The 13,970-nt window shown below is 33.5% G+C and overlaps 1 protein-coding gene across 11 annotated transcripts in view; it reads right to left on the bottom strand.

The window, feature by feature from the left end:
• Positions 1-13,970, bottom strand: part of NYAP2 (neuronal tyrosine-phosphorylated phosphoinositide-3-kinase adaptor 2) — a 320,701-nt gene that overhangs the window by 18,713 nt on the left and 288,018 nt on the right. For 9 of the 11 annotated variants that reach the window (XM_021924042.2, XM_031651555.1, XM_021924047.2 and 6 more), the window contains one exon: positions 4,345-9,661. The exons of 1 other annotated variant lie outside the window; for it this stretch is intronic. In XM_021924042.2, coding sequence (XP_021779734.1) covers positions 9,434-9,661 — 228 coding nt within the window. In that variant the 3' untranslated portion in view covers positions 4,345-9,433. Of the gene's footprint in view, positions 1-4,344; positions 9,662-12,310; positions 12,443-13,970 lie in introns of those variants that run through there. One more of the 11 variants, XM_021924049.2, reaches the window with a different exon arrangement.

Below are 13,970 nucleotides of genomic sequence, written 5' to 3'. Positions count from 1 at the left end.
ACTCATGGCTATCTAATGATCTCCAAAGTTATTTCAGGCCTCTGTATCATTTTCTTCATAGTCTTCTTATTGTGAAGGAAAAGCATATGTTTACCAATGAAACAGTAAGTCTATATGTGTAATCTCTGACAAACAGGTGTCAAACCCCAAGGGAATGAGGAGGATGGGCAAAATAATGCCTCTGCTAGCAGTGTATAATCTTCTAGTCTCAGAGCAGGCTCCTTGCAGCTGTTTGAATACTTATGAGTTTTGCCACATCTGAGTAGCACTTGAACATCATACCTTATAGTTCTTAAGGTGAAGGTTGGGTTAAGTTGATGCTACCAACTTCAACATTGATATAAATAATTATATCCATTATATAAGCTCAAAGATAAGTGGGGTTGCCATCTTTTATTCATGACCATAGCCTGATCACTGGTCACCATGGCTGGTATTATAACAAGCATTCAAGAGATATTTATTCAGTGAATGAAATAAAGTAGTTTAATACGTTGGCTTTATATTCAAGTAAAAATTTCTTAACTATTAAAATTAAAAAGTGTGAATTTTTTTATATTGAAGTGTTATGAGTAACACCTTTCAAGGACCCTTGTGAGAAAATATTGTTAGAGTATGGAGGCACAAGTGCCCAGTGGGATGGGACATTTTAACTTACTACCAAGTCTCTCTCTCTCTCTCTTTTTTCCCTTTCCTTAATAAATGTGATATCATATGGTATATTCACAAAGAAAGACAAAATTTTAGATTAATGAATTCTTTAAAACAAAATACCTCCAGAAGGCAACAATAGTTACCCTAAGTAAAATCAACAAGCAGAATCAATTTAAAAGACAACTTACTATTTGACCCTAGCAAATTGATTTGTTCCTCATTGAAACCAGCTAGAAAATCGATAAGAAATTATTAATGACAAAGATTTTAGCAAGCATAATGTCCCCTACACTGATCTGTACTACCTATGAAGTTCATTGTATTGTAGAGAAAAATACTGCTTTTTTAGTGATGAGTATATATACCTAAGTTAGATGGGTCACTTCCATTCAGGCTACATGGAACTGCATAGTGATTAAAATGTCTTTGAGTATCTGTATATGATGAATAGCAAACTAAAAAAATTAATTTAAATAAGAGTCTATGTTGCATTGGTTGTGTTTTCAATTCAGATAAGCCTGGTTTGAATTTCCACAATCAATTACTATTGTGAATTACCTTGGGAAAGTTTTCTAAACCTCAGCATCTTTACCCAGAAAATGAATGTATTCATAGGGTTGAGATAAGAATTGAATAAGATGTCTTAAAAACTTAGTTCAGTGTTTTGCATAAAGTAAGAAATAAATGGTAGTGGTCATTACTATTGTTATTGTTAGTCTTACTATTATAATGAATTATAAACCCATAAATAGTGATACTTATGGTATCATTGTATGCATTTTGTGAACTAAAATTATTCCTGATTGGTTTTATCTCATGCTCCGACTGTGTTTCATTCTTGTTAAAATTCTCACACATTTCTAATGTGTGTCACCTTGCTATATTTGCACATTAATTACTATTGCTTTATATGGATAAAAAACAGGGTTTAAATAAATATATAGATATAAAACTCCCTAAATAATACTCACATGTATGACATGTATGTTTAACAATTCTGGCATATAAAGTGTCCCAGGGTCTCACCCAATATTTGTTTCATATAATGAGAGAGAAGAGCAGAAAATACAATCTCAAAAGAATATATAAATCAATTAGAATCAAAACTTTACAAGTATACTGAGTTTGGCCTGTTATGCCCAGAACAGTGCTTGGTATGCAGGTGGACTTCAGTTAGCATTTGTTGAATAAATACATAAATGAAATAAATGAACATTTTCTAATAGTTTTATGTGCAGAGCAATTGGCCAGGCACTTTGTAGAATACAAGATTTATAGCAAATAAATGTAGCTTCTCTTTCTGGAACTCACCATGTAAGTAGAGAGGATAAATTCCCAAAGAAATAACTATTATAAGACAGATGGCATTGTAATGAAGACCCTAGCACAATACTGTGTATCAAGGTAGTGGGGGTGTTTGAGCAGTGTACATTAATTCCAACTGGGGAAAAACATGACACAATCCTAATACTGTTATCAACAATTCAGAGCACTTGACACTAATTTCTAAGCAACATTTAGAATAATTTAAATATAAGCCTGCTCTCATGAAAAATATTGGCCTCCTAAAATGAGCGATGGGCACCAATCACAAGGAGCTAATTTAACCAAAAGCTGGGACTTTTATTTCACACCACTCTTTACCCTGAAGTACCTGAAAGTCATTTTGATGAGGAGGGTTATGAAGTGGTACATTCTTGTGTTTGGCCCTGTGGATGAAATGTTTATTTCTGGGGGAAATGATGCAATTTCCAATGTATGGGACAGAGTTGATTCTCTAATATAGCTTTCTCAGTACCAGCTTCATATTCTAATCCCCTAGGGGTTTCTGGGAAAGAAAGAAGAAAAGAGAAAAAGGTGGAGGAGAAAAAGAAGAAAAAGTTGTCTAGCCCTAACCCCAGACTAATAAAATCATAATCTCTGAAAGAGGGGCCCAGGCATCGGCATTAAATAAAAATCTCCCAAGAATGTAATGTGTTGCCATGATTGAAAGCCACATTGGTCTAAGACAATGCATCTCAAACTTTGCTGGGCATAAGAATCACCTATATGGCTTGCTGAAACAGGATCCATGAGCCTCAGCCCTAAAGATCTATCGGGGATAAAGGTAAGGTTTTCCATTCTAACAAGTCCCAAGATAATGCTATGCTGTTGGTCTCTGAAGTAGGCTTTGAGTGGCAGTGCTTTAGGCAATGGCTACCAAAGGCTCCCTAAGTATAGGCAGAGAAGTGAGTTGCCAAGGAGTTGCTGCTCAAAGGGTGATCTATGGACAGGCAGCATCAGCATCTCCTGAGATCTTGCTAGAGATTCCTACTCTCAAACTTTTCTAAATCAGAACCTGTATGCCAACGAGATCCTCAGGTGGTAAGAATGTACATTCAAGTTTGAGAAGCACTGCTTTAATACTCAAATTTGATTCCATATTGACTCATCTAGTAGATTTTTTTTAAAACTACCAGCACCTGTGTACTGCTCCAGGCAGCCTTCTGGACATTGGGAGTTTTTAAGAACTGACCAAGCGATTTTTTTTTTTTTCACAGCAAGATTTGAGAAAACCACCACTCTACAAGGCATGAGGTGAGGTGATGTTATGCAAAATTTTCTCTAAAGTTATGTTCTTCTGATCTCCTGGTTTGTCACATTGCCTGACATTCTAATGGATACTCACTCAGGCATGTTAATAAGAATCTTCTCAAATACAAATCACTATAGGATGAACATTGTTTTATCAGTCATTCACATCATTGTGTCAACATAATTTAATTAGAATCTGAGATCACAGAGCTGGAATAAAACGAGTTGTAATGGGGGTTAGGAGAATGGAAAAGACCAATAATTTCAAATATTGGGGAGCTTTTTTTCATGGCCTGAGATGGATGGAAGGTTGGGCTGTTGATGGTGGTGGGGTGGTGATAGGTTAGTTCTTGTTCAACCAAAACGTAGAGTAGCACACCGAGCATTTGAGTAGCTGGAAGGGTGGGACCAAACAATGAGAATAAATTTATTTCTTTTTATGAAATGAACATGGAAATAATTGGTGAGGAATTATGAAATTATAATTAATTATGTTGAGATAGGATATAAGAGTATGTAAGTGGTTGATGAAGTAGCCATTAGAAATTATTAGAAGTCTCTGCATTATTTTATGAGCATTTTTTGTAAACTGACTGAGCTCCAGAATCTTGTCATATATATACCATGCTCAATGATATTTTAGATATTGATATCCTAGCAACACTATACATACTGACTTGCTCCTGACTTAAGCCAGGTTAACTCTAAAAGTATGACTGAATAAATGAATGTGCTAAGTAGTACCCCTCCAATAAATATCTTGCCTACATACACAGGTCTACGACTGCCAGCATTTTCTCTTTCATGCCACCAGCACACCTTTGATGCACTCTGAGTCATTTAACTGGAATTAGGTACATATGGAGGAAAGAGAAGAGTCAATGTTCCTCTTACCTAATGGGTCACCTTGAGGGAGAAGCCAAGTAGTGATTAAGGACAACTAGGGGTCACATAATAAATTAGAAAGTCTAGACCCTCAATACTCACCAGTATTAGTCTTCTACAATACATGCAATCTCATGGTCAACTGCAGAAGTTGAAAAATGTTGTATTTTTCTTTGAAAAAGTTATTATTTTGTTTCTTGATTAAAAAATACCAGTAACGACAAAGTCAACTAATTTAAACTATTGCTTTTATTAGAATTACACGGGAGCACAAATAAATAAGCACAAAAAGTATTGTAAAATATTGTCAATGCACTAAAGAAAACAATTTATTTTCAAACAACATCTGGTTACTTCAGTAGTATCAAAGTACATTTATAATTACATGTTACCTAAAAAAATCAAGTACAAAAATTAAAAGACATTAAAACATCAGTGTTTATATTATTAGGTATATAGAAATGGCTAATAACACATGAGTAGAGAAATCTGTTATCTAATGCTTATTTGCACAATTTTTCAGGCACATACCTGACATTTCTAATGAATTATGAAAAATGCAATATGACATTCAAATTTTTAGATATGGTAAACATGTTATATTGGAATGGATGTTAAATGGTTTTCTTTAAAAACCCTGTCTTTTAAAAATGTAGTGCCATTATCCACTAAAAAACATATTATTTTATATCATCTTCTCATAGCTATTTGTTTCAATTGTCTGAAAGAGCAAGAAAGTAAACATACAACTGCTAAATACGTAAACACATTTTTAGTGCAAGATAACAAGACCTGTGACTTTACTGTGCTTTGCTTTTTATAATCACAGTGCACTTTACACAAGTTGCTACACTATAAATGTTAACTTAAGGAGTTCCAATCAAAAGAAGTGCATACTAAACATTTTCATATATATTATATACAGTATGTATACTGTACGTGGGTGTATACATGTGTAAATGTAGACGCTTTTAGGGTGGGCAAACCCAGTTATATTTGGGAACAATTGAACACTTCAAAAGAATTTTCACGTATGTTTGGTTGAGATAAATCCAACAGCATTTCTTTAAAAAAAAATTTCCCTTAAATTTGAAATTTCATAATATTTAAAGGGAAATGTAATCAGACATTTTTTCCATATTACACACATTTTGCTGCAATGTAATTGACCCAAATATCAAAGAGTTTTAAATCATCCAAACCCCAAGTCATAATGTTCAAGTCCAACATGTCAAAATGTGTTATCCTTTTAATGATTTACATAGACAGCAGTACATATTATATAAGCACACATCGAGGCTTACACACAAACATATTCTATACTTAGACATTAAGTTTAGTATGTTTAGAATTTTACCTTGACTATACACTTGATCTGAAAAAAAGAGAATTGTGTTAACACAATTGTATATCTTCTTAAAAACAACTGACTTTATTTTGAAAATATTGATGATTGCATAATTAAGCTCCTTGAAGGGTGGGACGACATCTTTTTCAATGTTTAACACCCAGTGCTTTAGAATTTTTTAATGCCTGATACATAAGTTGCTCAATAATGGATTAATAACAAATTGTCCACATTCTACAATTAGCTGTCTATTTTGCATACATGGAGGATGTAGCGACATAATGTTAAATGCTATAGGTACCATTTTTCTTTTATTCCCACTTAAGTTTGGGACACAGTGAATTATGAATTGCTATCTATTCTACTTCTATTTATTTGCAAGTGTGAATTACCTCTCATCTCTGATTACTTACTGCTTACATCGTAGGAATCGTTTCTCAATTTCACATGTGAGTGTGGTTATTTTACAAGCTCTTCTACTTTAGGAAACTGACTTGTCTTAATATGGAAGTGATATTAAAATTGCATTTGTATGTGCATTGTGTTGATGTCTTAATTAGTTAAAACAATAACCCAATAGCTTTGTTTAGTTTTATTGACATAGTCACTAAATTTGCTCAAAAGAATCAAACTAAATTCCATGTATAGGCAAGACCTGCAACAAAATGTAGTAATAAAAACCTTCTTTTATTCTCTAGAAGCATTCAAAGACAATTTTGTCACTACTTTGGAAAGTAACGTTGTATCTAGTTGTCTACAGACAATTGGCATGTGCTTGAATATATAATACTTTAAAACTACAAATTTTAATCTCCAGATGTTTTACTTTCCTAATTATTTTACATGGGTGGGTATTAACCTTCATTTACACAAATCCATCACATTTGATGCCAAGCTTGCTTCAGTAGCATAAACATGGGAGAGATGCGGGCGCTGTTTATGTACAAGATTACTCTTATACCTCAGAGGATGCTGGCATCTGCGATCGAAAAAAATGCAGATTTTTATATTTTCCTTTCATCAATTCTAAAGAAATTTATATCTTCTCTGCTAAGTGTTTCACATGTAAAAGCATCTTGTGACATCCAATAAAATTCTGTTTCTATGAAATTTGCTGTGAGAGGACAATTTTTCGTAAGTATGAGCTCTTTCAACCTGATAACCATGCCATGAGATTATTTGTTCTTTGGCACTGCTAGAAATATGAGCTTCATCATAGCATAGTGTTCTGGCTATCTGTAGGCTATCTTCTGACCGAATTAATATGTTGAAGTATCCTGGTTGATTACTGCCAGAGAGTCCGCTTATTTTTCTCTATATACTAATGACCTCCTTTTCTCCATTTAGAGAAACACTACACAAAAAGGAAATTGATTATGGAATGATCATTGCCACAACAGACAATTGTATAGGCACAGAATAACAGTTCTTGAGTTAAATCTCAGTGAAGCCACTTTTCCAGATATTTCAGGCGCTTTCCACTTAAGTAGAGATTTGCGGAAATAAATGAAAATGGTTGCCTAAAGTCAAATTTTCAAACAAGTTACCGCCTCAGAAAATAATGCATTTGAAAAAGGAGTGCATGAAACCTAGCCCTAGCGTGAGTTTGATAGAACAAATGGGAATGGTTTAATCCAACACAGATCATGTCAGTACGTTTGTTTCCTTCTTGACAAATGGCCAACATTAAATAAACCTTCTGCCTAAATCAGAGTGATATGGGAAAGACAGGCATCTGAAAAACACATTTGCATCTCCCCACAGAAAGATGTTCCCTAAATATAAATGTTAAGGGAGGGTTAATCATCACCATACTGAGCCTGAATATGTACGTTTCACAGAAATGCTGAGAATTAGTATCTTGTATCTGACTGATAGGCTTGAGTATATGTGGTCATAATAACTTAAATCAGGATAACAACTGGGGTCATAAACACATTTTATTTCCATTCTGATTTTATCTGAACACATTTTCATCACCCTTAGATTTGTGCTCCATAGATTGTTGGGTTTGAAACATAATCTATAGCTGGTGAAACATGCTGGTGGGTTTTATCTAAGCTACTTAAGATCCTTTTGTAATTTCCTGCATTTGTGATCCCGGTTTTCTACCACCTCAATTACACAAGCAGAACCTGCAACTTCAGTAAGCATTTTCTGTATACAGTTCTCCCACTGAGTATTCTTTCGTGTACACACACACTCACACACACACGCACGCACACAGACACCCCAACCGTACACTGCTCCCACTTACCTTTTTCCTTATTCTTTCAGAATTCGAATTGGACATCAAAATACACATTAATTATAAAATATTAGAAAATCATGTTATAACATTGAAAAGGCTTTTGAAGGAAACTATTACTGATAAAGCATCACTAGGTTTGTAGCAATATAGATTACAAAAATTCTCTAACTCCTGTTATATTTGGTTTTATTGAGCAGCACTGAACTATTGCTGTCAATACCCTTACAAGAAAAACTGCTATAACAATAACTTCAAAAACACACCTTTTCTCTCAGAAATATAATACTAAATTGATTGTTAACAAAGAACCACATACTATCAATTTTAGGAGGCATAAATAGTAATTTAAATATACAAAATATATGTGATAGTTTCTTTTTTATTCATTCGTGGCAATATTTATATTCAACTAACAAGTTCTTCTTAAAAGATATATATGATTTTTTTAACTTAAATTTCACCACCACATAAAATTGAATCCACCCCACCCCTCATCCCCTGCATTTCCTGTTTCTTTCTTGAAACAAAATAAAACAAAAAATGGCCATAATTCTTTGGTCATGGTGTCATAATCAGTGAGAATGGGTGTGATGATCACATACAGAAGATTATGACCCAGAAATGTGGTGATAACCAGTTTGAAAAAATTAACAAGAAATACATATTTTATTAATGGATCTAAACTTTTAGAAAGATTGGCATTTAGTGCATTAAAATATGTAAACTGGTCTAGTTGAATGTTTATTTCTCATTTTCTTGGGGAAACAAGCACACACATGAAAAGTTACTTAAATATAGTGATTAAGGTGGCTATAATGCCACTGGTCCCACTTTCTTGAAAGCAGTCATGCTCTTGAGCTATTAATTCCTTGTTCCTTCCATTGTCACAGTGAACCCTGGTCTCCTCCCATCAGATCAATGATGCAAGGACACATGTCCCTCAAGTCATTTCTGAAGGAAATGTTTTCTCTGGGATGTCCAATATATCCTAGTAACTTTCTCTGGAGTCTGACTAACCATTGCTTAGTTATTACTAAGTCAGACTAATGGTTAGTCTAACCATTGCCAGAGGATACTAAAGAGAAATTCTTATAAAGCCAATGTAGCAAAAATATTGTTGTCAATGTAACTTGGACGTCCAAATTAAGCATCACATTTGCATTCATTTCCTGTCAAACCCTTGAAACTTAAAAAGCACAGATGCTCTTAACAAATATGGTATTCAACTTCTATGTTACTAGCACCAGATCATATATTATGTGATTGAACATGATTTATACTTGTGAGCTCTTGTACAGAAACCAGATGTGGGCAAGGGAAAAAAAAAACATTTTAAATGCAAAAATTAATAATAAAAGGCATCAAGGGATTACATATAAAAGAGATAACAAACCAGTTAATACCGAAATGATATCATATAGTAAACTCTTGATATTTCTGTAATTTATATACGTATAATGTGTATTATTTCAGGTGTCACCCATAAACTAGTAAAATATTTACATTTTAATATCTTCTGGATTCAAAATAATCCGGGATAAATAAGTGCGCCTTCATTGCAAGGGCATATGCATTTTATCTTGAACTTGCCACAAATAGGCACAGCTTCCCATGGCATTCCACTCCCACAGAAAAGATATGTAACAGTTCATTGTCACAGGACCGAGTCGACCTCCCTCTTCATATTAAGAAATGTGGAGCTCACACCATCCTGCGCACACTCATATGGCAGTATCCCAGAATACCGTTTGCTGTTTAGAATAGGGTGGAGGGCTGTACTTCTTGGCACCTGCATTCTTCTTCCAGCTGGGCAAGATAGGCATGCTATCCTGTTTGCAAAGGCCCTTTTCCGTTTTCTGTCTAGCCTTTATTTCCTTGCACAAGCAACGCTTTTTCTCAATCATCTCAAGCATTGTATGGTCTCCATGAAACCACTGCATGCATGCCACCTAGCAAAAAAGAAAGAGTGAATACAGAAGAAAAAAATGGAATGAAAGCATACTTCTTTTGCACTGTGCTAGTAGTTTCATAGAACAATGTCAGCTGTTTCTATATCTCTTCTAAAATTCTTTTTTGTTTTGTTTTGTTTTGTTTTAGACAAGGTCTCACTCTGTCACCCAGGCTAGAGTACGATGATGCAATCACAGCTCACAGCAGCCTCGACCTCCTGGGCTCAAGTGATCCTCCCACCTCAGTCACCCCAGTAGCTGGGACTACAGACACATACCAACATGCCCAGCTAATTTTTTTTTTTTTTTAATTTTGATAGAGATGAGGTCTCTCTATATTACCCAGCGTGGTCTCAAACTCATGGGGTCAAGCAATCCTCCTGCCTCAGCCTCCCAAAGTGCTGGGATTACAGATGTGAGCTACTATGCCCAGTCTAAAAACTCTTAAGATAAATTAAGAGATAACTCTTACAAAACAAAACTGAAAGAATGGAAACCATATACAAACTTTGTACTTAAATTAGTAAACATCGTGATATTTAACAACAATTTGGGCATGAATATTTTTCAATATGTTCTAAAAGTTCATGATATGAAAGTTAAATCTTTTACACTTTTAAGCAATTTTCCAAATATTTACCTGTAACTTTATGTTGGCTCCATTGTCTCATTGGTTCCCATATTTTTAAATTCAATAATTGGAATTACATTTCAGTGAGGTCTAATATGAATGTGATATGTTTTAAAGATTTTAATGAACATTGTTTTATTCTTGAAATAATTTTTAAACACTTAGGTTTATTTATAAAGAGAATGTAGTAGAATATTTTTAATAATTCATCTCATCAAAATGATTTTAAGTGCACACCATACACTTAGAATGTAAATGCTTAAATATTTCTTCTGCAAAGAAGTTTTTGCTATAGTTTTTGATGCTTCAGCAAATCTCTACATTAGAATCATTGGTCCCTATAGTCACAATGACAAGGATCCTAATCAACTTCAAAAACTTGGAAAAATAGATTCATGAGGTCAAGTTGGTTACCAGGAGAAAGTTCGGTGTGGACTATATATTGATACATACACACACATATGTACATATTACTGGACAAGTAACCACTGCTTCCAATTATATGTGGCACCATGTCTACCAGTAACTGTTCTTTGGAACAGAGCTAGCGTGTTGAGTCTGTCACACAAGGGCGGTAATAAAATTGGGCCCATGAGCTCAGCTAGGTTGTGGAAGCTTCCACATAATTGTTTAAGCAAATCTACTCCATGACTTGAAGCATTAATATAGTGCACTTGAAGTCACTGAACTTGCTGTTACAATTTTAGGGTGATAATTACAGCAAATACTTACATAATGCTTACTCTATATCAGATTTCATGCTAACTACTTTGTATAGTTTAATTCATCTATTCCTTATCAAAATGCCCTGAAGTTTTACCATTTATTAACCCATAGTGATGAATAAAATGAGACTTAAAGTGATTTGGTAACTCTCCCAAAGTTACAGAGCCAACAAATGGCAGAGTCAAGATTTGAACCCAAGAGTTTATACCCAATACCCATACTTTTAACAGCTACACTATGCTGCCTCTCAAAGTATGTATACATAGAACTGAAAGAATTGGGAGCATGGATTAGTACAACACTCTATGCATAGATGAGGAAGTTACATATCTAGTCTAAAACCAGGCAGGTAGATTTTGGTGTGAACAAAGCTAAATCAAATTCTCACAATTCTTAATCATTTAGGGAGAGGGCAGGTCCTAGACCTAGAAAACATGGATTTAAATCCTCATGTGTCAAATTTCCATTGGTCACTGGGCTTCCTGGCTTCTTTATCCGAATGAGTGAATTGATAAATTTGGTGTGAGGTTTAAATAGGATAATGAAGGTCAATTCATTTTAAAAAACAGTAAAGCATTGCCTAAGTCTCAGTATTCTAACACTGATGAATACCTAACAGTTTTCCATACCTACACTCTGCCAGGCATGTGCAAAGAGCTCTATTTTATGTTAAATCCTCCAAGCCACACTGAAAGAATTTATCTACGTGCTACAATTACAAAACTAAGTCTCAGAAAGTTTAAGAAACTGGGTCATGGTCATAGCTAACAAATGATACAGACCTATATCAAACTCAGGTCTGTCTGACTCCAAAGTTGATATTCTTTCTATTATATTATGCTCCATCACCTGAATTTTACTTATAAATTATAATTATAGTTATTGTTATTTGTATTACTGTTTACAGATGCTATTCAAAAATACAACTATATTTGTGGCTTTATCAGTGAATAAAAACTGCTTATTAAATAATTAAATCAAAGTTACTAGCTTGGACTTGGAGCCCAGAAGATGATACTTTCAGATAAATATCTAGCTTGTGCCTAATTTGATAGAAAGTACCCTGAATAGATGGGCTGTATTTTATGCCTTTTAGTGTCCTCTAGTTCCTAGCTCAGGACCATAGACATAAGCATTCACTTTTTAAACAAAATTTTAGGTGTTTGTTGAGTTAATCTAATGAATAAGTTTGTGTTCCAACAGGAGATTGTCAAAGTGGCTCAGAAATTTTTCAAAAGACTTACAATATTTCATAACATGATAATCTGTGCAATAAAAATGCAGTAACTCTATTTTGGTGAAAATGCAAGAAAAATTTATTGAGTGACTACAAACTGTCATAATGAAATTTATAACACAGAATTCCCAGAGGACAGGCTTCAAATCTCACTCGTCTCGGTGGTCCCAACATGTAGAACAGAGTCCTAGGCTTTCAATAAAAGTTTTATCAGTTAAATAGAAGCCACCATCATAGAACAGTTTTTGTTGTCTCTCAAAAAAATAAAATAAAATCCAGATAATCTTCTTAGTAAAATATTCTGGGTTCTATACATTTCAACATCATTGCAAAACCTCCAAACTTCTTTAAGGCCCAATATTTCTTACAGCATCACTTCTATTTTTTTTTTATTAAATTTATCTATTTATTTACTTGTCTACACAAACATTAAGTCATGTGTTACTTAATTTCCTTTAATATTTTTATGGCATAAATTGGTACGTGCAACTGAAAAATAATTTTTCTGGATTCCTTTGACAACAGGGTCACCGATATATTTCATAGTTGCATAACATTTCATATATGTATATACAGCATACTGTATTATCCATAAAATATGTATTCTGTGTCACACAGAAATGCATGCTACAGAGGTGTGTAAATTTATTAAGAATACATTTCTTAAAACTCTAAAGAATAGAGGAATAAGAATAAAAATTATAAAGCTTGGAATTTTATTCTTTAGATTTTTCCTTTACATTAAATAGTTATATGTCAACTTGATGGATAGAATGGTCTGAAATACTAGAAAAAGAAAATACTTTTTTTTCAGACTTACTCTATAATATTTAACTCATCTTTTGGAGACATGTGCAGTGAATGAGAAAGTGTTGCCCAATATATAAAATTCCATGAAGAAGGCATTGCCCAATACATGAAAGATGGCTAGGTATAAGACGATAATTCAAACTCAGGTTGCTGGAAGATTGTCAATTCAAAATATAAACATATATTTAAAAAGAGCTTAACAAACAAATAGATTCTACAAAATATCTTCTTATTTAATATCTGCTATCAATTTGTTTCCACTTAAACTCCCCCAAAAATATTTCTGTTAAGATGTGATAAATAAACATAGAATATAATTATATTGTAGGAAGATATATCTGCTTCCCACATTTATTTTTAAATATCACATGTTTTGGTGCATAGTCTTTTTAATTCTCAAAATCGAACTTCAATGTTATTACTGTAGCCATCTGCATCATTGAATCACCCCCAAAATATATCTAAATATTATTTTTTGCTGATAGTAAGATGTCATGCTTTCATTCATTGTTTTGGATATAATAAATAGCATGTTTAGCAAATATATGAAGTATGTTAAGAACACTACTCATAAAAAATTGCATCGCTTTTCTATTTTCTTTTATCACAAAATTCTTCATATTCTTAAAAGAAAAAAAAAAAAGACGTGTAAAATCCCATTCCACCTCTCTCTGGAACTGAAAGAACTCTGGGAATTAACTATTACAACAAATTTGAAACCAAGCCCAGTAAACAAATTCTTCTAATTTAGTTATTTAATTCAATGGCCTTATTTCTTATCTTTAATCCAAAGGCATTTATTATACTGTTTATCCCATGAAGAAAAGAAAAAAATGTATACATTAGTAGGTAAGTACACATCAAAAGATAACAGTAGGACAATTGTTCAATTAGTATGAACACAT

This window comes from Papio anubis, chromosome 10, assembly GCF_008728515.1.
Source record: "Papio anubis isolate 15944 chromosome 10, Panubis1.0, whole genome shotgun sequence".
Lineage (NCBI taxonomy): Eukaryota > Metazoa > Chordata > Mammalia > Primates > Cercopithecidae > Papio > Papio anubis.
This window is presented reverse-complemented; position numbering and strand designations above follow the sequence as displayed.